The 24,747-nt window shown below is 38.9% G+C and overlaps 1 protein-coding gene across 16 annotated transcripts in view; it reads right to left on the reverse strand.

Moving 5' to 3' along the window:
* Positions 1-24,747, reverse strand: part of EFCAB11 (EF-hand calcium binding domain 11) — a 180,771-nt gene that overhangs the window by 141,661 nt on the left and 14,363 nt on the right. For 15 of the 16 annotated variants that reach the window (XM_054449883.2, XM_054449881.2, XM_054449886.2 and 12 more), the window contains exons 4-5: positions 18,362-18,463; positions 17,379-17,469 (exon numbers count right to left, since the gene is read on the reverse strand). In XM_054449883.2, the coding sequence (XP_054305858.1) occupies positions 17,379-17,469; positions 18,362-18,463 (193 nt within the window). Of the gene's footprint in view, positions 1-5,387; positions 12,749-17,378; positions 17,470-18,361; positions 18,464-24,747 lie in introns of those variants that run through there. The other variant, XM_054449885.2, reaches the window with a different exon arrangement.

A 24,747-nucleotide genomic window follows, 5' to 3' on the forward strand; every position in this document is an offset into this window, starting at 1 on the left:
TTTGTGAGTTCTTTACAAAATCCTTGTGGAACTTTACAACCTGGAAACATCGTCTCATTAACGCAGCATGAGGCATCATCAGACACAAGGAAGGACTCCGGTCCTAAGGCCCTGGCTAAGAGCATGGGATGTGGTGGAGGCTCAAAAAGAACTGAGTCTGTGCTTAAACTAGAAAAGAACAGGGTGAGGAGCACTTAATCAGCACATCCGTTATCTCAGGTGATGTTTACGCCAACTCTGAGGGGAAGACATTATTATCTCCATTTTACTGGAAAAACTGAGCAGTAGAGAATCTGCATAAGTAATTAAGAGACAGTTATAAAAATCTGGGTACAGTGGCTCATGCCTGTAATCCCAGCACTTTGGGAGGATGAAGCAGGTGGATCACTTGAGGCCAGGAGTTGGAGACTAGCCTGGCCAACATGGTGAAATCCCGTCTCTACTAAAAATACAAAAATTACCGGGCATGGTGGTGCACACCTGTAGTCCCAGCTACTTGGGAAGCTTAGGTATGAGAATCACTTGAACCTGGGAGGTAGAGGTTGCAGTAAGCTGAGATTGCGCCACTGCACTCCAGCCCGGGCAACAGAGTGAGACCTTGGTCTCAAAACAAACAAACAAACAAACAAACAAAAAAAGAGAGAGAGACAGTTATGAAATATGTAGGGAAATTCAAAACCTGATCTCTCTGACTCCAAAGCCTGGGTTCTTTTGACTGTATCTCAGGACACATTCAAGCAACAGGCTATTGCTCCATTTGGACTTTTTCAGGGCTAAACAGTAAAGGGTTAAACAAACCTAGCCCCCCCCCCAAAAAAAAGCAATGTTCCTGCTGTCACAGGAATATATTAATGGTAAAAAAAAAATCATAGTAATAATAACACAAGCCAATATTTTTAAAGACCTAAATTCGACAATAAATATAGCCAGGAACATCACCCTCCTTTTCTGTACACATTATTATTGTTTGCTCCTCCACTCTCCAGGCAAGCACACTAAAGGCTATTTCCAGGATGGAGTCAGATGTTACACAACTTTGCAATTTCCAATATGTGAATATTAACATAGGCCAATGACATTATTACAGAAGCTTACTAGAAATATATTCTGGTGGTCACCAGAGGGATTAGCTTTGCTTCCTAACCTTAGAAAATGCGATAATTTGGGCATATGTTTTCAGTACAAATTTTTCAAAAACTACGAAGATAACGCTTATTAAGAAAGGCTCCTGGTTAACCTTCTGTTCTTTCGATCAGTTTCTTAGCAGAGTTTTTGGCACCACCAACTGGTAAAAGAGGTGTACTGCAAAGGTGCTTGGCTCTCAATCTGTTTGATTCATTAAGAGAGGATCATGCATTTATTTCACATATAGTTTACGGTGAAGCAATTTATTTTAGTCACTAAATAAAATTAGAAATGCATTTCTTTGTTAGTCAAATAAATAATAATCCACTTTGGCTTTTTCACCTGAGAAGAAAGTATGTTTTGGTTAGTAAAGGTCATCAGAGAAAACTCAATCTACCCACCAAAGTTAATTTGATTTATTCTGCCATAAACTCATACTCAAAAAGCAAACACTGAGAACTACAATGAAAATTAGAAACTAAAAGAGAGAGCAAACTAAATGGTATCAAATACTATGCTAGCCTACAGTGTTTATATAAGACATTAATTTAACCAGAAATAAAAATGATTGAGGAGGTAATTTCACATTTGTTAAAAAACTGAACTTTTCCCACCAAGATTCCTGTCTCAAAGATGGATGCTGCCATTTGACATGTGAATATATATGCTATCTAGCCGTCCTTCCTGTTTAATTGAGCCACACCTAGCAATGGATACCAGTATCAAGAGAGCAGAGCCAAGCCCTTAAGGCACAACTCCGATCTCTGCACAATGAATCATGAAAATAAATATCCCTGAAGAACAGTCTAATTTTTCCCCCCAAAACAATTTGTGTTTTCTAGGGAGAATGGCTCAGAAAAAAAAAAAGAAGAAAAAAAGAAAAAAAAACCAATCAATTTGTGGATACAAGTTGTCTATGAGAAGTACATCTAGCCACTTGTGATGATAAATTTGTAACCCACAGAATAAATGGCACCAACTCTATGACAAAACTGGTCATTGAAGAAACTTCTTTACTAGACAATGTAAAAGAGACAGAAAAAAGGAAAGAACCATCCAAAGAATCAAATTTGACTCTGATGGCAGGGTTTGGTTAAAAGCCATCTGACAGAGTTTAAAACTACTGTGACAATTTTGTGATAATAGCAGTTTAAATCGCTATACAAATGTGTACTCAATTCATATTTGTTTAAGCCTCCAAGTCTAAATCTGCAATTGAAAGCCTAGTAAAGAAGACCATTTGAAATAGGCCCAGAAAAAAGTAAAGGCCAGCAGCTGCTCTATCCAATTTAACACATAATTTGAACATGTAAACTTTGATCAGATTAATTCTATTTCTTTGCTCATTTCATTCATTCATTTGTTCATGTATTCGTCAAATACTCTCTCCTGCAAACAGAGTTAAATTTTTACAAGGAGAGAACAAGAGTGAGACCCTCCTGCCCCTTCCTCTCCTTGGACAAGAGTCTCGATATACCACGGCAAGGATTTCTAATTGAAGTCATGACTGGATTATGAGGAATCCTAACAATAAGACTTGGGTTAAGAAAAGCATTTTTAAATTTTTATTTGTTTCTTATATCCTTTAACATGACTCATGTCATGAGTCTCACTAAGTCTGTGTAGACATTTTTTGAGGTATGACTGACAAAAAATTGTCTATATTTAAGGTATACAAGATGACGTTTTGATAAAAGCAGACTTTGTTTAATGACTCACAGTCAAGCTAATTAGCATATCCATCACCTGACATGCTTCGCACGTGTGTGTGTATGTGTGTGTTGAAAACACTTAAGATCTGCTCCCTTGGCAAATCTGAAGTACACAACACATTAACTATAGTTACCATGCTGTACATTAGATCACTAGAATATATTCATCTTATAACTAAAAGTTTGTATCCTCTGACCGATATCTCCCCATCTTCCCCACTCCCCAGCCCCTGGCAACTACCATTCCACTCTTTTTCTCCAAGTTTGACTAGTTTGGATTTCACATATAAGTAATATCATGCAATATTTGTCTTTCTGTGTCTGGCTTCTTTCACTTAGCATAATGTCCCCAGATTCCTCCAGGCTGTCACAAATGGCAAGATTTCCTTCTTTTTTAAGGCTGAATAATATTCTGCTGTACACACATACCACAATTTCTTTATCCATTCATCCAATGGTGGGCACTTACGTTGTTTCCATATCTCAGCTATTGTGAATAATGCTGCAATTAACATGGGAGTGCAGACATTTTATTCTACCTGTAAATTCAGTCTACTCCATCATTATCATTACTAGGCAGTGGCATTCCTAAACAAGAAAATAACATTTTGAGGTTACGAAAACACTTGACCATTAACAAGTACCAGCAACATGATTATAATCAAATAAAAAATTCTGATTGCTCTAGGGGCTCGGTTCTGTGACTTCTTTGACCAAAAAAATAATAATAATTGCGAATTAGTTCAGTTTGGTTTGAATTGAGCAATAAGGGACTCTCAGCTTTAACGGTAAAATGGATAGAAATGCCGTTGATGTGGAGAGTCACTGTAAGGACTAAGTAAGGCAACACGTAGTCAGTAATCAATGAACGAGAAGCACTGTGACTGCAGTGGACGATACAGTGCAATGAAAGCTGGGGAAGAGCGAGAATCAAGGACTGGCTCTCCAGGCAGGGTGTGAATGCTGTGAGAAGCTGGCAACAATGAACCCTGAGAAAAAGGACGGGGGCAACTGGAGGCACTTAGTTGGGGAGAGCAGCTTTCTAGGATGGGTATGAGTATATCTTCAGGCAGGGATAGGCATTATAAACAGAAGTGGGAATGGCTGATGGAGAAATGTCTTAGATCAAAAAAAGGGGAAGAGAGAAGACCAGAACAAAAGAGAGGAATTAGGAAAAACAGAAGAGACCCCTTTTCCTTAGAAATAAAATTAAAGGAAGGTTGGGAGTGGTGGCTCACGCCTGTAATCCCAGCACTTTGGGAGGCTGAGGCAGGTGGATCACCTGAGGTCAGGAGTTCCAGACCAGACTGACCAACATGGTGAAACCCCATCTCTAGTAAAAATATAAAAATTAGCCAGGCATGATAGCACATGTCTGTAATCCCAGCTACTTAGGAGGCTGAGGCAGGAGAATCGCTTGAACCCAGGAGGTGGAGGTTGCAGTGAGCCGAGATCACACCACTGCACTCCAGCCTGGACGACAGAGTGAGACTCCATCTCAAAAAAAAAAAAAAAAAAAGAAGAAAGAAAATTAAAGGAATACAGAAAAGAGATGAAGAGAAGTCAGTTAACCCAGGAAGAGGCCATGATCTTCTCCATGAAGAAAAAGGCAAGATCACCTGCAAAGCACAGTAGCGGGAAAGGTTTGGTACAACCATCACAGAGAATACATCCTTACAGAGAGAGCAAGAGATTTGATCTCATATGACAACTCTAATGAGCTGGCTTGGGTATTGTACTGAGAAGAACTCTGAGTTCTGCAGAAGAGGGCAGCCACAGGTACAGGAGGGGTCAGTGGCAGGCATGTCAACTACTTGCTATCCCTATAACCGGGAACTGAAGCCAGCTGAGTTACATTTCTCCTGGATAGCAATAGGGGTATTGTATGACCTGAGTGACAGGCATACCAGATCTCTGCATGAAATGGAAGGCATTCTGAAATGACACAGGACCAGGGTGGGGGAACTGAGTACAGAAGACAGATTCTGGTAGCCCAAACACTTTGGTCATGTAGAGATCAGTTTCTGCCTGAACTGTGACATGGTCCCATTCTGGGATCAAGGCCGGCACCAGGGGATCTAAGCAAGGGGATCCAGGAAGGTGGATAGCAGAGTTTAGAGATTTCTCAGACATTATACTTGATGAGAGAGAGAGAGAGAGAAATACTAATTCACTGTGGAATGTATGATGGGGAGGCAGACACATTAAGGAAAGAAAGCAAATGGTAAGTAAGCTTCAGATCTCAGATCGGCCACGAGCAGGTCCAAGCACCTGAGCCCACTTAACAGTGCAGGCCCTGCAGTATGGGTCAGAACAAAGGGCGGGGGCCTTGGACAGAGGCCTAAGTGAAGATAAGGAGGAAAAAGTGGTGTCAACATTGATTCTTGGGCTTAATGGTAGCTAAGGAGACTAGAGGTGTGGCATGTGGAGGACATGGCACTGGGAGAAAGGAGGAGGGTTGGGAATAATGAGAAGAGTCCAGGATCCATGTCTAGCCACCGGTAACCAGTCCTGGGATTTTAAGATTCTAAAAACTCCATGAGTGGGAGGCAGGTAGAAATGAGTGATAAACACGCAGAGTAGGGGGGAAAGTAAAGGGTATTAGTATTAGTACTTGTTCTGCCTTTCCTGGGGCTGGCTTAGGAAATGGGTGAGCCAGAGTCTACCAAAGGAGCCATCATCAGTAGCTTCAAGGGCTGGGGTAGGCAGAGGCAAGAGCGAGTGCAGGAACTACGAGACTTCACAGTAAGTCTGTAGTGGATTTAATCACTGCTTTGCCCTGATTTTCTCCAGCAGCAGGTTGCAACCAAGGAGAGAAGAAGAGCAGATTATGTGGCCCAGCTGGAATTTATAAAACACAATGCTAAACTCACAGTAACTGATTAAAGACTCTTCCAAGTGAATCAAAGTATAATCCTCCCTTATGAAGAGAAAGTCATGAATTTCGTTTAGCACTCCCACTCCAGTTAAAATTATGATAAAACTCCATTCAGCAATTTTCAATATATTTGGCTTTTATAATTTATTTGGCAAATACTTTGGTCTTGTGATATAATTCCATAGGCAAGATGCGTAACACATGGGTTCCTATCAGAGCAATCTGAACTGGAATGCCTTCTACAGTTTGATGGATGAAATGTTGCATCAGCTTCCTTTTGTATATTTTTTCAAATGAAATCTCAAGTATAACAATCCAAACCAAACCATTTCATAGGAACAGGGAAAAGCCATATAATCATGCAACCAGTGCATCAAGGATGCTCTTAGGGCAGAGTGAATAGGCCTTGCTTCCTAGTGTTTATGCTAGGCAATGGAGGGACACAAAAGCATGCTTCCTACCTTCAGGGTCTCTAACGCTGTTAAAAGAAGTGAGAAAGGAATATGACAGTGATTAAGAGCATAAGCTGGAAAGGCAGCCGCCTTGGGTTTGAATCTTGGTTCCATCAGTCACCAGCTGGTGGCCTTGAGCGAGTCCTTAGACCTCTCTGAGCTTTTTCCTCATCTGTAAAGGGGGGGCATACAGAACCCAACCCGACAGGTTCCTGTGAGGATTCGTTCAGCACAGTGCCTGGCACATGGAAAACACTCAGTAAATATTAGTTGCCAGTGGCATTGCGGTTGCTACCATTAAATATGTCAATATGGCAAGTGTTATAGGAGTTCTACAGAAGAGGAAAGATATTTTGTGGGCTGGAGTGATAAAGGCTACATATGGCCGGGCGTGGTGGCTCGCACCTGTGATCCCAGCACTCTGGGAGTCCGAGGAGGGCAGATCACTTGAGGTCAGGGGTTTGAGACTGGCCTGGCCAACATGGTGAAACCCCATCTCTACTATAAATACAAAAATTAGCTGGCCATAGTGGCGGGCGCCTGTAATCCCAGCTACTTGGGAGGCTGAGGCAGGAGAATCACGTGAACCTGGGAGGCAGAGGTTGCAGTGAGCCGAGATCGTGCCACTGAACTCCAGTCTAGGAGACAAAGTGAAACTCTGTCTTAAAAAAAAAAAAAAAAAGAAAAAAGAAAGAAAGAAAAGAAAGGCTACATAGAAGAATGTTCAGATAAGGAATGGATACCATTCAGATATGTGGATGGGGAAGTGGGAGGAAGAGGAAAGAGAGCAGTGAACCTGCCATGAACAAAAATGGTAGGAGAGAAATGAGACAGTATATGGCAAGAAGACCAGAAAGGCAGAGTAGGATGAAATACTGGGGGACATGCAAAAAAGGCACAGCCGTTTCTGTCTATACGGCCTTGTATGTTTCTGTCTGTAGGGACCTTGTATGTCAGGCTAAGGAATCTAGACATTATTTGGTAGGGAATAAAAAGCTATTGAAATTAGGAAGTAACATAAATAGAAATGATAATTTACTTGAATTATCCAAAATTTAACTAGGGTAGGCCAGTGATTTTCAAACTTTAAGGTGCATATGAATCACCTAGGAATATTAAACATGTCTGACTCAGTACCTTTGGAGTGGGGCCTGAGATTAGGCATTGCTAATAAGCTCCCTGATGCTGATGCCACTGGTCTTTGGAGAACTCTTTGAATGTCAAGGATGCATCTATTCGAGGTAGCCTGATGGAGGAGAATGATGGGGTAGGAGGTAGGCAGACAAGATGGCCAGACATAAGGCAGCAAACTCATAGGTTGCTGTCATCAATAAAAATGTAGTACTGGAAATCTTTGGTCTTGATTTTAGTCTATATATAAGGTGGATAATCAAAACTTTGATGTAATTCTTAATTCCTGGCCTACTTTGTCATGGTATTTTAAAACAGTGTTAAGTATCTCATAAAATATGTATTTTATTAAATACAGATTTCTCTTATTTTATAAATATGACATTCAATATTACCAAAATTCCACCTAGAAGTTAGCTATCTACTACAAAAGAAAAACATGAGAAATTGATTCCTTTTTCTATAAAGGAAATGGCATGAATACATTCATGATGTGTGGCTATTAATAACTTCAAGGATGACTGAAAGGGTTAGCAACATTTGGTCATAGAAAGAAACCATGGCAGCAGTTTCCTATGTGACAGCTGAATTAAAAGAAAAATAGCCCTCATGCTATTACAGCAAGAACAGCATATTCAGCCATATATGTAGATGAGGAATTGGATACATCGGCCACAACACTTGCTATAGTGACATCCCAAAAACTAAACCCAGGGTTGGGTAGCTGTCAAACCCAGTAATTTCCTCTTGAGAACAGTCTTTGTCACACTGACAGACCACATCTATATTCATGCTGTGGTGGATTCTGAATAATATCTGTGGTACGCAGAGAAAATAAAGGAGACGGCCATGCCATTCTCCATGATAGATGACGCCACCAGTGAATTTCAGAGCTGGAGAAGCCTGCCAGATCGTATAACACAGCACCCTTTTTCCTCAGATGACAGCGCAGTCCAGAGAGGTTCACTGATTTGTGGAAAAATGGGTCAGAGGCAGAGCTGGGCCTAGAACTCATCCTGGGGCTTGACTGGACTCCTGACCTTAACATGGTGCCAGTGTGGTATTTAAAGAGTAAAACAAATAATGGTAATAAAAAGCCTGGTTTTTTCCCAATGAAATAAGCCATTCATTTATATAAGATGAAGTCAACTATTCAAGACCTACAAAACTGTGCTAGGAGTGTTGGGAGTGTGATGATGAATACCCTACTATGCCTTCTCACGTTTAGCTTCCATTCTGACACTGGAAATAACACATGGGTACAAATAACTATGAAAAAGCACGAAGAAGAAAGATATTTATGAAAGGTTAGGAGTTTAAAGCAGAAGGTGAAGACAATTTCCTTTTTGGGGGTTGCAAGGTGGCAGGGTAGGGCCGGCTTTCAAGATAAGAACTATCTTAACAGCTGGGCCTTGAAGGATGAATAGAGTTTGTATCCGGATGGGTTTAACACAAGAGAGGACTTCAAAATCTGAGCTTCCTAAATGTGAAGAGACTAAATATTCCTTCCAAGCTAATAATATATCCTTCATAAGTTAGCTTAAATTAAGAAACCAAAATAACATAATCTATTTGAAAATCTATGTAACAAAGTCATCTTCTCTACTTGCTTCCTGGTCCAGTTTCTGAGTTTCAATTCCTCTGTTTCTAAAGTTCATACTGGTAAAAAAGACAATCAAAATCAATTAAGAACCCTCTGAAAAATCGGTATTTTCTTAAAATGACTAGAATATAATTATTTCTATAGCTGAATTTTTAAAGTACAGTTTTCTTCAATATATCACATGTGAAAGTCCCTAGAAGTCCCTCAGAGAGGAAATTCTGAGGTCAGCTTGAAAAGCTTACACACATTCATACTCCCCATCTTGTAAGCATGTGCAACAGGACAATCAGAAATGGGAATCTCTGATAATTTTGAAACAAAACCATTGAAATAAAAACTAAAGCATTTCCATTGCAGAGAAGACACAAAATTTCATGAAATAAAAATTGGGACCTCAAGAAGTCTACTTCTTCGGTCATGCCATTCACACAGAAGGTATAGCTGATGACTGTTATCTATGTATGGCTACAAAGAATGAAATATGATTTCTAGGTGTTTTTATGGATGTTTCTATACCCGGAAGCAGGCAGATACTCAAAGACCAATAGTCATAGTCACTAAATTAGGTACTCATTTTAATAACTGTGATCTTACTGAAGTTGCATGATTATACACAGAATCATTCTGAAGCACAAAATAATGACTGGAAATTTTCTCTTGTTAGAGATGGACCAGGAAAATGATACTCAACAAGTTGGCTGCTGGCAGAAAGGAATTATGGGAAGCTAAAAACTATAATGAGCGATAACATTTCAAAAGAGAGGCAAATGACTAACCTGCACATTGTGCACATGTACCCTAAAACTTAAAGTATAATAATAATAAAAAATAAAAATACAGTAAAAACATAAAAAAAAAAAAAAGAAAAAAAAGTAAATGCTCTCTGAAATCACTTTCCTTTAGGCCCTCAGCTCTGCAAGACTCTTCAAATCAGCATAACAGAAGCGCCTATTAGTTTGTTTTACCCAAGCTGGTGACAGTCCTTACCTCTATAACAGCTGTGATATAACATCTATATAATTTTTCTGCCAAGAGAATATCCATCACTCCCTTTTACAACTGCATTCCTAAGCCCCAGCCCCCACTAATACTCTGATTTTGAAAATATCTTATTCAACAAGCAATGACATTCTCATTTTCACCCAATTTCTAATATTCAAAAAAGGAGAGTTAGATGTCCTATGTCCTTTGACCTTCTCTTGTGTAATATGAAGAAAGGGATTCTTACACCAAAAATATCAGGATATAACTGTAAATGTCTGCGGTCATGACAGGAGCATTTGGTGCCTCAATATTGCCACTTTACATCAGCATGTGGCAATCTGCCTGTGCACTCAGGGTCTTGGACGCTGGGTCAGGTCATGGACCTTATGCACATTCACATTTCATCTCATGACTGGGAAGCAAAAGCAGCTTCCCAGAGCTTTTTGCCAACTGACAGGTGGTGGGAATGTACAAATAGCAGTGCTTACAATGAGATGGAGAAGGCTCCTAGGCATGGAGAAGTAAACATATCCATGCAGAGAAAAATGCCAGCCAGAAATACCACAGGGTGTTGATGGCAGGCAAAGTCAAGAAAGAACATTAAGTCAGCTTCCTGATGACAGCCGAGGCTAAATCATGCACCGAAAACGCCTCCAAAATAAAGCAAAAAGAGACCACCAGAGATTAATTCATGAAAATCACATGTAGACAGAGGAAAATGGAAAGCAAAGCCACATGTGGCTATGAAGCTCCTGACTGCATTTTAAAGGACTCTTTCCTAGTTTATGAGAAATAAATTAAACCATGAAGAAAACAGAATTTTACTGTCACAGGGTATTTGGAATAAGTGGCAATGGATCAACAATTATTTATTAACTGCAGTGCAAAAGGCAACATGCCAAGGACAGTGGTGATTACAGATATAAGTACATAAACTCAAAGAACTTGTACTAATTTATGGGGATAATCATAAACACTGTGTTTTCATTTATCAAGTAAGTGAATGAAAAAATACATAACAATAAATACTATCAACATTTAAGGAAAGAAGACTGTACAATGTAGAGAAAGAAAGGCTTTATTGAGGAGCACCTTTAAAGATGGTTTAAATCTGGACAGGTAAGAGTAGGGAAAGGCACTGCAAACAGAATGAAGTATAAATGCACATCACATAATCAAAGGAACAAGTATCATGCCAAAGGGAACAGAGGAATTTGGGACTGATGAAAGATGAGTTTGAAAAGGGGACCAGATGTTGGAAAAGAGACCAGATGTTGGAAAGCCAGGTTAAAGAGTTTTAATTTTACCCCTTAGAGTCACTGAAGATTTCTGAACATTAAAAACAAAAGAAAGCGCTACAAAAATTTCAGTAAGTTTTATTAGTGTTAAAGAAGAAAGATGTTTTTTACTTAACTTTTAATTGCTCAAAACAGCTTATTATCTAACATTAATTCTACAGTACAAACAGTACTATAGTACAAACAGCTCTTATGTCTCTTGAACTGCCATTTTTAGTGGGTAGAAATTCTGACTAATAATGAAACATCATCTTTGATATAGTACACAAATACACAAATTGTGACTACCAGCTCTAAGAGGAATACAAAGTTATGTTTCTTTTTTTTTTTTTTTTTGGAGACAGAGTCTTGCTCTGTCACCCAGGCTGGAGTGCAATGGCGCAGTCTGGGCTCACTGCAACCTCTGCCTCCTGGGTTCAAGCAATTCTCCTGCCTCAGCCTCTCGGGTAGCTGGGTCTACAGGCACGTGCCACCACACCCAGCTAATTTTTGTATTTTCAGTAGAGACAAGTTCTTTTTTTGAGACAGAGTCTTGCTCCGTCGCCCAGGTTGGAGTGCAGTGCAGTGGCGTGATCTCGGCTCACTGCAACCTCCGCCTCCAAAGTTCAAGCAATTCTTGTGCCTCAGCCTCCCGAGTAGCTGGGATTACAGGTGTGCACCACCATGCTGGGCTAATTTTTTTTATTTTTAGTAGAGACGGGGTTTCACCATGTTGGCCAGGCTGGTCTCAAGTGATCCACCCGTCTCGGCCTCCCAAAGTGTTGGATTACAGGCATGAGCCACCGCACCCCCCCAAAAGTTTTAAGTTTCAAACACTGAAAAACGTCTCAAATTTTGAAATCCAAGTATTAAAGATTTTATAATATCTTTAGACATAACAAATGAGTAGCAATTTTGAATTTTGTATATGAGATATCCCTTGGTTTATGAAAGTAATTTGTTCCTCACAACTTTTCTCTTGGTAGAAAACTTGCTTTCATTAATTTATGTGGAAAAAGTTATAATTAGCTTCCCCCAAGCAATCACTCATTTAAAAATAAAATCTGAAAAATCACTGTTTCCCCTTATAAAACAAACACCTCTATAAAACAAGAGCTGAAAGTAGACAGGGGAGCTACTACAAAATAACAAGATACAGCAAAATAAAAAAGATACGAGACATCAGCAGATAGAGCTCAAGAAAGAAATGTAAGAGAAAAGTAAAACCAAAACAGAAAAAGAAAAATGCCAAATTGGATGCAGCACAAAGGAGAATAGATATTGTTGAAAATACACTAAGAGACATGGTAATATACTAAGAGCAAAGCAAGCAATTAAAATAAAAATTAGCAAAAAACTTAAAAGGACTTCCAAAATAGGCAAGAATGTGACTCAAAAATGTTAGCATTCAATCCATTACATATTTTTATTCAAATACAATGACCCAGATAAGCATTTTTGAACATGAAAGACAGTGGGGAATATAATTCTTATGACCCCTACTTGAGGATAAACTTCAGCTAAGCAGAAACCATAGCAAAAGGCCTGGAGGTGAGCTTTGAATTCATTCAACTGTAGAGCTATGACTAAAACAAAACAGGAGATTATGATTGCACAACAGAATGGGAATGTTATGAACCCTAATGATACGTTTCCTAAAAAAAACACATTGCTTTCATTAATGATAAAATCACTAAGGTAAACATCACCAGAATACCTAGGCAACAATTCACAAACCTTACAAAATTATTTTACATTTAGTTCTCAAACACTTTCAGAATTAATGAATGATACACCAGTGTTCTACTAAATTATAAAGTGAAATGATTCCTTGATGCCTACGTCCAAGTCTCTTTCTTTGGATCGTTTTTGTTTGCTTGGTGAATTGCTGTTGTTTGGTTTGTAAAATTAAAGTGTAATATGGGCAAGTACTTCCGAAAGAGCCTACTCTTGATCTCTAGAAATTTCTTTGGGAAGAATCTGGCAGTCACTGAATTGAAGACTATAAAAACTTATTCAGTCATTCAAGCCACAGACGACCCTGGCCTAATTAGAATTCTCCCTCTCTAGCTGCCTTCTCCTAGTGCTTTTCAGAGATCAGCTTTTTTTCTGCACCTGTGTAGTGAATTGTGGACCTGGGTAAAGAAACCCATACATGCTGGTCAATTAAGTGAAAAGCTACTCAAGCATCTCAAAAAGTGAATGTCTAACCTTGGAAATATTAAATACTTTTGCATCGCTAACAGCTTCAGCAGCTGATTTTTTTATTATTGAAAATTGTTTGCATGACTGAAATAAGGATATGTGTGATATGTTAGACATCTCTGTTTCTTTGGCCTACTTCAATTTACACAAACAGGAAATATTTTTCCAGTTCACAACTTCCTTTAATATGTGTTATTCTTTTTTTTTTTTGAGACGGAGTCTCGCTCTTGTTGCCCAGGCTGAAGTGCAGTGGCACGATCTCGGCTCACTGCAACTTCGACCTCCCGGGTTCAAGTGATCCTACTGCCTCAGCCTCCTGAGTAGCTGGGATTACAGGTGCCCACCACCACGCCCGGCTAATTCTTGTACTTTTTAGTATAGATGGAGTTTCGCCATGTTGGCCAGGCTGGTCTGGAACTCCTGACCTCAGGTGATCCGCCCGCCTCGGCCACCCAATGTGCTGGGACTACAGGCGCAAGCCACCACGCCCAACCGTGTTATTCATTATTTAGTCTAATTTTGGGATTGTGATATTATAAAAATACAATTGAGAGTTTAAAAAGCCCATATTCAGTCAACAAAGTATCTTCTTTGGCTGTATGTTGCAGTGGTTTCCAAACTGTTTTGGTCTCACAACCCTAGGAAGTACAAGATTTGTGGGCATATACTCCACAACACGAATATATTTATTTATAGAGGAGCACATGTGTTATTATATTAATATACTACGTACATGGTTAAAGTATAGAAATTTCTAAAGAATTAAAGATAAAAATATTTTATTTATTAATGGCAAATAACTTTCTGATGTCTCTAGAAATTATTAATACTTAACAAGAACAATGTACATTAATATACTTTATTATTTCTGAAAATCTTGGCTTAATATTTTATAAGTGAGCAATTTAAAATTCAATTTGTTTTGATACTTGGTTTTAATGGATAGTATAGGTACCTCATGAAAATATATAGATCTAAATGGGAAAAGGTCATCATGCCACTGACTCCATCCTCTGATAATGCAAAGATTTAGGAATTTGAAAATTTGTTTTGTTTTCTTAAATTATTATTTTGTTGTTGATGCCAACTAAAATTCAGCTAGTAAAGTCCATCTTTCCTGATATCTTGCTATTGAATTATATATATAATTATATATGTTTATATGTTAATAATATATAATCATATATACAATTATTAATCATATAATTATGTTATATATAACTAATTATATATTATATTAATTATATAATTATATATTGCATATATAATTAAATAAATGCAATTAAATAATTATATATTATAGATTACATATATAATTATATACTAAACATTATATATGCTTAAATATCTATAATTATATATTACATATATACAATTATATACATTAATATATATAATTCCAATCATAATTATATACTACATATATAATTCAATATATAATTATATATATAATTCAATAGCTTTAATACATTTTCAAGATATACTCTAACCCATGGAAAGATGGACATATAAATACATATATATACATATATATTTTTTTAAGAGATAGGATCTTGCTCTGTTGCCCAGGCTGGGGTGCAGGGGTGCAAACTTGGCTCACTGCAGCCTCGAACTTCTGGGCTCAAGAGATCCTCCCATCTCACACTCCCAAATAGCTAGTAGCTAGGACTACAGGTATATGCCACCATACCTGGCTAATTTTTGTATTTTGTGTAGAGTCAGGGTCTATGTTGCCCTGGCTGGTCTTGAACTCTTGGCCTCAAGCAATCCTCCTGCCTTGGCCTCCTAAAGTGCTAGGATTACAGGCATGAACCACCACACCAGGCCGAATTTCTGTTTTTAATAATTGTGTGCTAAAATCACCACAACTTTGCAGCTTTTTGAGATGGAGTCTCACTCTGTTACCCAGGCTGGAGCGCAGTGGTGTGATCTCAGCTCACTGCAACCTCCACATCCCAGGTTCAAGTGATTCTCCTGCCTCAGCTTCCCGAGTAGCTGGGACTACAGCGCATGCCACCATGCCCAGCTAATTTTTGTCTTTTTAGTAGAGATGGGGTTTCGTCATGTTGGCCAGGCTGGTCTCGAATTCCTGACTTCAGGTGATCCACCCACCTCGGCCTCCCAAAGTGCGGGGATTACAGATATGAGCCACCATGCCTGGCCAGGACATTCCATTTTAAACATACCAAACATGCAGATATGAATTTTAATAGGTGACATTATGTTTTAAAATAACATTTTCAAACATCTATTTCAAAAACGTTCTCCCTGTAGCATAGCTTTTCTTCTAAGAAGGTGTTACTTTCTCATTCATCGTTAAAACATTGCCTGTATCTTGAATGGCTATATTTAAATACATTTTTCAAAAATCTCTATAAGGTAGTATCTACTAAAACCATTTAACACATAAAGTTCATCATATTTGGACAACTTGTCTTTTTGTAAAAAGAAAATGAGTATCAATTTTTAGTTCCTTTGTTAAAAACAACTTTTGTATGGTAGAAGTATATTGATATTCACTACCTATTTCATCACAAAATACAAAGATGCTACATTTTAAAGGATTTGCTTTTACAAAATCAACTAAGTAATGTTTTCCCATAAGCATTTTGTATGCATCTGGCTTTAACTTCTTTGCTCTTGTTCAATAGCTTGCTCAGTAACTTGCTTGTCAACGAGGCAGCAAATGAATTTCATATATGTCACTGTTAATGACAATGACTGCAAATCTTCATTCAAATAACCTATTTACTAATTTCTATTGAGAAGGGCTGGCTCTGGTCATATTTCATTAAGTTACTTTTATCCCAAATGGGAACATCTGCCAGATGTCCCCCAATATCCATTCTCTCTCCCTCTTCCTTGGTATCAGAACCTCTATTCGTGGGCACATCATTGCCCAGAGCAAAGACTACATTTTCCAAAACCCTTCCCCCTTGCAGCTGTGCATGACCTTGGAACTAAGTTTTGGTCACTGGGTTATAAGTGGAAATAATATATATCCTGAAAAGTGCATACCTTCTGCTTTCTTCTCCTCCTAACCAGCTGGAATTCAGATTTGACTGCTGAAACTTAATATTTGACTGCTGAAACTTAAGCAACCATCTTGAAGCAAGAGGGAGAAGCCAGGTGTTGATACAGCCAGAGCAACAAGAAAAGGGGCAATCTGGATCCTTCCCGACTGTGTGGTCAACACTCACCCCTGGTCTGCCTATGTTTATATGACAGAGAAATGAATTTCTATATTTTTTGAGTTTCCATTCTTTTGGGTTTTCTGGCTCTCGCTGGTGTGCTGAACGCTAATGAATACACCTGTTAACAGGGTTGATGAAGAGCTCATGCTGGGAGTCAGAGAAGAGACAGCTCTGCTGTGTTCTCACGTCAGCATGTGTTTGCACTATTAATATTACCTTCAATCTGCAGTTTCCTAACAGAAACTGCTTTTAAGCCACTTGTCCATTTTGTCAGGATTCGTTCATAAGAACCACATAATATAATCTTTAAATCCACTTTATCAGGTATGTGTGAACAGCAACATGTGCCAGTAGCTTTGAAAGCAAGGGAACAAGGGGGCTACCATCAGGCAACTCCAGCTGTTCTCTCCAGACAACTCAAGAACCACATGTAACCTGTGTTTGTCTGAAATACAGACCATGTGAGGACACCAGCATCCATGCCAAATATTACTAAAGCTCCATTTTCCCTTGGTTCACACGTAAGTATCTGAAGATGTTCTTTCTTCCTGTTCCTCTCCTGCCCCTACTCATAAGTGCTTGTATGCACCTGCCTGGTGTGCAAGCGCTCCCCCAACTTTACAGTCCACTGTCAGGGGTGTGGAAGGACTCATAGCTAACTATAGATTTCCCTCCTGGACCATGACACTATTGCTGCAAGAGAAAAATGTTCCTGACTCAAAAATCAGAATAAATAAGTGCTTTCCATAAAGTCAAAAACATATAAAAGCAAATGGTAAATCAAAAGGTGGTGTACAGAAGGATTTTGATGCCTTACCTGAATACTTCAAGAACAGTCCTTTCCGGTAATTTGGGAGCCACCTGCCTAAATGCTTTTTTGAAATCTTCCAAAGTTAAAAATCCACGATCTATTTGAAAACGATAAAAAATATTCACTTACTTTGATAAGACCTATCAACTGTTACTTCAGCCATAACATTTGTGCAAAACTTATTTTAATATATTACTAGGAGAAAAGCAGTAGTGTATGGTTGATTTCACATATAAGGTAATCTGAGATTGTCTCATCAGAATAATTTAAGATTCTAATAATACTTTCCTTCAGTGCAGTCCCAGCTGATCTTGAAGGTCACTTCTGGCCCTATCATTTTGCTGATTCTCTCAGTACCAGGGATAGCACTATATAGAGACATGCACTCTAACAACGGTGTTAGACTTTGAGTCTTTGCAAGTTGCCAAAACAATGCAGTCTTCAAAATTCATGTCTTTTCCTTTGCTTGGTAATAGAATCATGAAATATTACTATTTAGAAGGAAACCATAACAGCAGTCAAGACATTGAACCTAGACTCCATGAGTCTTTTCATTCTGTTTATGATCTGTGGGGCCTAGGGGGTCTACAGCCACCCACCCTGTCAGCCACACCCTATGTGGGAAAACAATTCCACCAATCATATGTAGATCAGAGCAAGAGTTGATGAAGAAGCCACACGGTCTCCCACACCTCCATAGGTGGCTCGTGGCCTATATCCCCCATGGCCAGTCCTTTTGCGGTCCCCATGACAATCAAGGTACAATATATTAGTACAACTATATAACTGTAAATACTATTTCATCTATGGTAAATGTCAAGAAATCACGACGGAGAAAAAAATGTGCATCAATACCAAAGGTAACAGCTAATGAATACAGTAATATAATCTTCCAAGTATATTATATATTTGATTTACTGGGTATATAATCCTATTCGCAATCCCTTAATAGCAATTTTTTTACATCAAAACACTTTAGAGACACTTACAGTACGTGTCAAAGGCTGTGAAGATGTGTCTTACTTCATTCTGATATCGCTGAGCTTCCTTCTTTTTCCTGACAGTATTTAAAAACCCCTCGAGTAATATACCTAAAAGTTGGAGAAAAAACAATTTGTCAAAGATTATTGTCTTCCTCTTTAAGAAAAAATTAAACAGAAATGAACAGTAATAAATCCCACCAATAATCAAATTTTATCTTAATTTTGGTGAACAGTATTTACTCAAGATCTGTAAAGTTTCCTGAAGACCGAAAAAGGCATTTTGCTAAATGCTAACATTTAACAGACCCGACACTAGAAACCAATAGTGAAAACACAAGACACTTTTAGGGTTCACTGAGTTTTTTCCAGGGGTAAAGGAATGGTGACCTTGAAAAAAGTGTAACACTCTTCCTTCCAACAGATCTAACAGCCATGAAACTACTTATTAAACAAGGTCTCATAATTTTTCTTTCCTTACGCTTCTTTGATCCCTTTTTTCCTAGCCAGATGTCACTATGGCAGGTTTTTTTCCAACTGGGAGATCGGGTCAGAGAAGTAGTTTCTTAAAAGTCAATACCAATTGCACACCACAGATAAAGGTGGGGAGAATATTACATAAACAATAGAGCTGGCACCATCTCCAGCCCTGGATACACCCCACAACGTGTGGAGCAGCCTCAGGCTCAGCTTCCTGCGACTCTCATAATAAAAGAGCCCAGCATGATAAAATGAGATTGGATACTGTGCTTACAATGTCTATTAAAATGAATTCTAATGTGATCTTTGTAGTAGGTTTAAAGAGCGAAGCCAAGAATTTAAACATTTTAGTGAACTGAGCTCTACATATATAAAAAGAGCGGTTCATTTTTATAACTCAGAATTTCCATAAAAAAATTAGCACTCTGTTTTAAAAATAGCCTCCAATCATACAATAACCACATGTACATTTTTTCTTTTAGTGATGTAATACTAAGCTGTATACCTTTTCTAAAATAGTTCCAATCATTTAAAAAAATGTAGAAATCATTTTCTTAATTTCCTACATCTTTATTTATATTTAAAGATTTATAAACTGAAAAAGAAATCTGTCTGTTTTTAAATGATTCCTTTTAGGACCTACTGTGGGCCAGGCACTGTATTAAGCTTTGGAAATAGAGGAGAAAAGAGAATACACATGATTCCAGTCCCAAAGGAGCTACTGATATGGTGGGGAAGGCAGTCATTACACAGGTTCAACTGCAAACGCACACCTCATTGCAAACTGTGGCATGGGCAATGAGGGGAAAGACAGGAGGTTGTGAAAAAGATTCACAGGAATCTTCATGTCAAGTAGACTCTGGTGAAGGAGAGATCCGTTCAAGGAGGAGATATTTAAGCCAAGACCTAAACCATGAGACAATACCAACTGCCTAATGTTGGGAAGAAGAGCATTGCTGGCAGTAGGAACAGCCTGTGCCGAGGCAAGGTGGGAAAATGAAAAAAGGCTGCTGTGGTTGGAACAAAGTGAGCCAGAGAGAAGTGATACAAGATGAGGTTGGGGAGGGCAGCAGGGGCCAAAACTCACAGGCTCTTGTGGGCCACGGTAAATAATTTGGGTTTAAGTTGCAATAGGAAGTCAACAGAAGGTTTGAATTGGGAAGTTATAAGATCTGAGTTTTGAAAGATCTTTCTGGCTATTATCTTGATAAAAGGACTGAGGTCGGGGAGCAAAAATGTAAAGAGAGAGACCAGTTAGGAGCCTACTGGCAAGAGATGTGGTTGCCAGGTTGCTGGCAGTGGGGATGAGAGGAATGGAAGGTTTCCAGATATATTTTAGAATCTAAATGACATAGCTTGATGAAGAACTAGATGTGGCGGGTGAGAAAGAAGATGTCAAGAATATCCCGTAGATTCTGGCTTGAAGAGCTACTTAAAGAAAGGAGAAAGTCTGGGGGAAGAGCAAAATTGGGGAGGGATGAAGAGTTGCCATTCAGCTGTGTGAAGTGTTCAGTGCTCTGGAGACAACCAAGAGGAGAAGTTCAGGAGGTGGCCAGCTGTCTTCTAGGCAACAGGGCATATCTCCCTCACCTACCAGAGTGCCTGGCAGGTGCTCAATCATACGTACTGTAGCAAATTAGCATATATAGTATTTTTTTCCGTAGTTGTGGGGATACACGTTGATGCAGCTCCATTCTTATCTAATCACCCTTATGACAGAGAACATAATGCCAAATTGCTAGCTAAGGTTAAAACTGAAGTCTAGCCATGCCATGTGCCCATAAGGTCATATCCATAACTTTAGCTTCATGAACACCAAAAGCTAGTCAATTAAGTAGCATCTAGAGTAGCTGAAATTCTTGAATAATGTATTCACTGATAATGGCATGTCCTAGGAGACCCTTCAGAAACGTACCCCAGTCCACCTCTCAAGGCTTCCTAGTCAACTTCCTGGTGCTTCCCCAAGCCAAGAGGCCCTTTCGTACTGCACACCTTTGCATGTATAGAACACACTGCCTGGAATAATGCACTTTCTCCTTTTTTCTCCTAGTGAATGTCTACATCTCCTTCCAGATGCAACCCAGGCATCATCTCCTGTTTGAATATGTCTCTGATTTCTCTCAGCTGAGTCCTTTTTCTGTGACCTGACAGCCCTTTGTTCATCATGCAATCATAGAAGTGATTAGGATCTATGGTAATTATTTGGCCACATGTCTGGCCTGAGACATGCTGAGGGAAAGCAGTGTACAGTGTTCTCAAAATTTTATCCCACGTTTAGCATGATGCCTAGCAGACAGTAGGCATTCATTACATGTTTGGTAAGTAACAGTCAATGAATAATAACAAACAAGAAGATGTTATTTCTAGTTTTTAGCAAAAAGCATTAAAATGTGTGTGGGTTTTTTTTTCCCCACTAGAGACAGGGTCTCGCTCTGTTGCCCAGGCTGGAGTGCAGAGGCTAGTCACAGGCATGGCCACAGTGCACTGCAGCCTCAAAATCCTAGCCTCAAGTTATCCCCCACCTCAGTCTCCCCAGTAGCTGGAACTAAAGGCATATGCCACCATGCCAGGCTTAAAATGTGTGTTTTAGACCAGGTGTGGTGGCTCATGCCTATAATCCTAACACTTTGGGAGGCCAAGGTGGGCAGAGAGGTTGAGGTCAGGAGTTCCAGACCAGCATGGCCAACATGGCAAAACCTGTCTCTACTAAAAATACAAAAATTAGCCAGGTGTGGCGGCATGCACCTGTAATCCCAGCTAGTCGGGAGGCTGAGGCACAAGAATTGCCTGAACCCAGGAGGTGGAGGTTGCGGTGAGCCGAGATAGTGCCACTGCACTCCAGCCTGGGTGACAGAGCAAGACTCTGTCTCAAAAAAAGAAAAAAAAAACCATGTTTTAAATGATCTTATAACTCTGTAAATGAATGCCAAAAAGTAGGTCTCTTTCTATTCACATAGCCAGCAAAATAAACTGTCACTTCACAAACTCCAATTTCTTAAAACATATGATATAGTAAAAATCAAACAAAATTCAGAGAGAACTACATCCATAATATTTGCTCTTATCATTGCATTTGACTTAGAGAAGTGATAAAGGGAAAAAAGCACAATTCCATGGTTCATCATGTAATTCACAAGGGAAAAAAAGGACCTGAGTGGTGATATCTTTTAAATTACATATTCAGATAACTCATGAGCATTTGGAGCTATGAAGTATTGAGGTCTTTATTTCACAATATTGAAGGATAAAAACAAATGGTCTTTAGCTTTTACTAGGAGAAAATGTATGTGGATTTAAACTGCATGCCTATTACCACTTAAAAGGAAAACCCATCCAATAACACAAATTACTCCGTATGTGTAATCAATTTCTTTCACACTATTTTCCCACACAATCATATACTTTTATTTCTTAAAGTCCATACTCTAGGGGTTAAACTCTTCAAGCATATATTGTGTGAACATATCCCCTCCCTTCTATGCCCTTAATTGTCTTAATCTTCTAAGGCAACATTTATCCAAATACAAGCCCCTTTTCTAAAAAGCACAGAGGAGTTTTTGTTCAGCTCAGCTCTCATGTTGTAGTAATATGATCACTTTCCAAAGCCAATACATAATAACATGCTATTCCTGAAGCTCTACAATGAAAACACATTAATGTAAGCTGTATACATCTAGCTCTTTAAATAACCTAGAAATAGAGTTCCTACTACTAGCTCCACCTGCTGTCACAACATTCAAACCTAAAATTACCACTTCACAAAGGCTTTCAGTAATTCTACTGACATCAGATTTCATACCCAATAAGAAATGTATTACCTGTGTCCCCTCCCACCCCGCCTCCAGAGGAAGAATATGTTCAGAAAATTCTAATTTCAAATACAATGTTGAGTCTTTTGTGCACACTGTTCCACTACTAATAGTTACCTAAACATACTTTACTGTGGTTACAAATTAGCATCACAACATTAGGAACCACACAGATCTATGTGTTTATCTGTGTTTATTATTAATGTGTCTGCAGAAGGTATTCAGAAATTGCCTGGGTCATTAGACTCTATCAATAGTTGGCAAACTATTTCTTTTTTTAGCTGTAGGAAAGATTCTTCTTTACATGAAAATGGAAAGCCTCATGTGTAGAGGAGATGAAGGTAGAACTATTTGGTTTTAAGCGGGTGGGCTTCCCATTCTTCCCTATCCAACAGTGTCTTTGAATGTGTCCCCAAAGGATCTAGGATTGAGGCTCGTGGTTTAAAGACCACTGGACCAATGATCTTTACAAATCCCTCCTGACTCTGCAAGTCCATGCATTTTTTTGTACAACTGGAAAACATCTCCTTCCATTTTACAAACAATACTTGGCAAAATGGACTCTCTTCATGTTCTATAACATATATATATATATATATATATATATATATATATATATATATATATACATATTTTAGATGGAGTCTCACTCTGTCGCCAGGCTGAAGTGCAACAGCGCGATCTTGGCTCACTGCAACCTCCACCTCCTGGGTTCAAGCAATTCTACTGCCTCAGCCTCCCGAGCAGCTGGGATTACAGGTGTGCGCCATCACACCCGGCTAATTTTTGTATTTTTAGTAGAGACGGGGTTTCACCCTATTGGCCAGGCTGGTCTCGAACTCCTGACTTTGTGAACAGTTCACCTCGGCCTCATAAAGTACTGGGATTACAGGCATGAACCACTGCACCTGGCCAACATGTACATATTTTTTAGTTTCCAAACTACTTAATACATGTATATATATATATCTATGACAGTATATATATATCTGTCATAGAGAGACAGAAACTATAAAGGTTATTTTTTTCTACTTGTTTATTTTTAAGCAGTTTCTTAGGAGGGTAATCATCTTTCACCACAGATATATTCAAAAAGTCTAACAAAACCGTATAAATTTTTTACTTGAAAGTTCCATTAAGTATAGTTTTTTGTGGTTCACAGTTCTAAGCTTCAGGGTCAGTGCACACAGAGAAATCCTCTTGAAAATGAAGGAGTCTAGCATCTGGCTATCACAGTGAGCTCAAATTAGAACCGCAATAAATCTGGGGAGAGTGAAGGAGAAAACAATAAAAATGGCAAGTTATTTGGACAGTAAGCCTGGTCCTAGATTTAGTAGAAAGGAAGGGTTCATGTTCACTGTGCCACATATTGATTTTTCCAGGAGTTAAAAAAAATGCTTAAAAATTAGGGTTTAAAAGGATGAAGCAGTCTTTCAAAAGAGATAATGCCTTCTCTAGTCTGAGACACAAAATTCAAATTATGACTTTTGGAGGCCATGACAGTGAAGGGGTGAGAGAAGGATATAATGTGTTCGCACAGAAAGACTGTAAGGATGGTAGGTGAAAGTGACTTCAAAAACAGTGAGTTGTCACCTATGATAAATGAATTCAGAGGATAATATTTTCTTCTAGCTTACTACAGATGTGTAGGGAAATAAACAGAAAATAATCTACCTTAATGGAAGAAATCAAGTTTTACTATATAATTGGAGGGAAAATGAGTAAAAACAGTTAGAGGCCAGGTGTGATGGCTCACATCTGTAATCCCAGCACTTTGGGAGGCCAAGGCAGGCAGATCACCTGAGGTCAGGAGTTAAAGACCAGCCTGGCCAACATGGTGAAACCTTGTCTCTACTAAAAATACAAAAATTAGCCAGGCGAGGTGGTGCCGCACCTGTAATCCCAGCTATTCGGGAGGCTGAGGCAGGAGAATCACATGTTCACCTCCAGGCTTGAACCCAGGAGGCAGAGGTTGCAGTGAGCCAAGACCGCACCACTGCACTCCAGCCTGGGCAACAAGAGCAAAACTCCATTTCAAAAAACAAAACAACAACAACAACAACAAAAGCAAAAAAAAAAAAAAAAAAAAAACCAGTTACAGTAGAA

This window comes from Pongo pygmaeus, chromosome 15 (genome assembly GCF_028885625.2).
Source record: "Pongo pygmaeus isolate AG05252 chromosome 15, NHGRI_mPonPyg2-v2.0_pri, whole genome shotgun sequence".
NCBI lineage: Eukaryota > Metazoa > Chordata > Mammalia > Primates > Hominidae > Pongo > Pongo pygmaeus.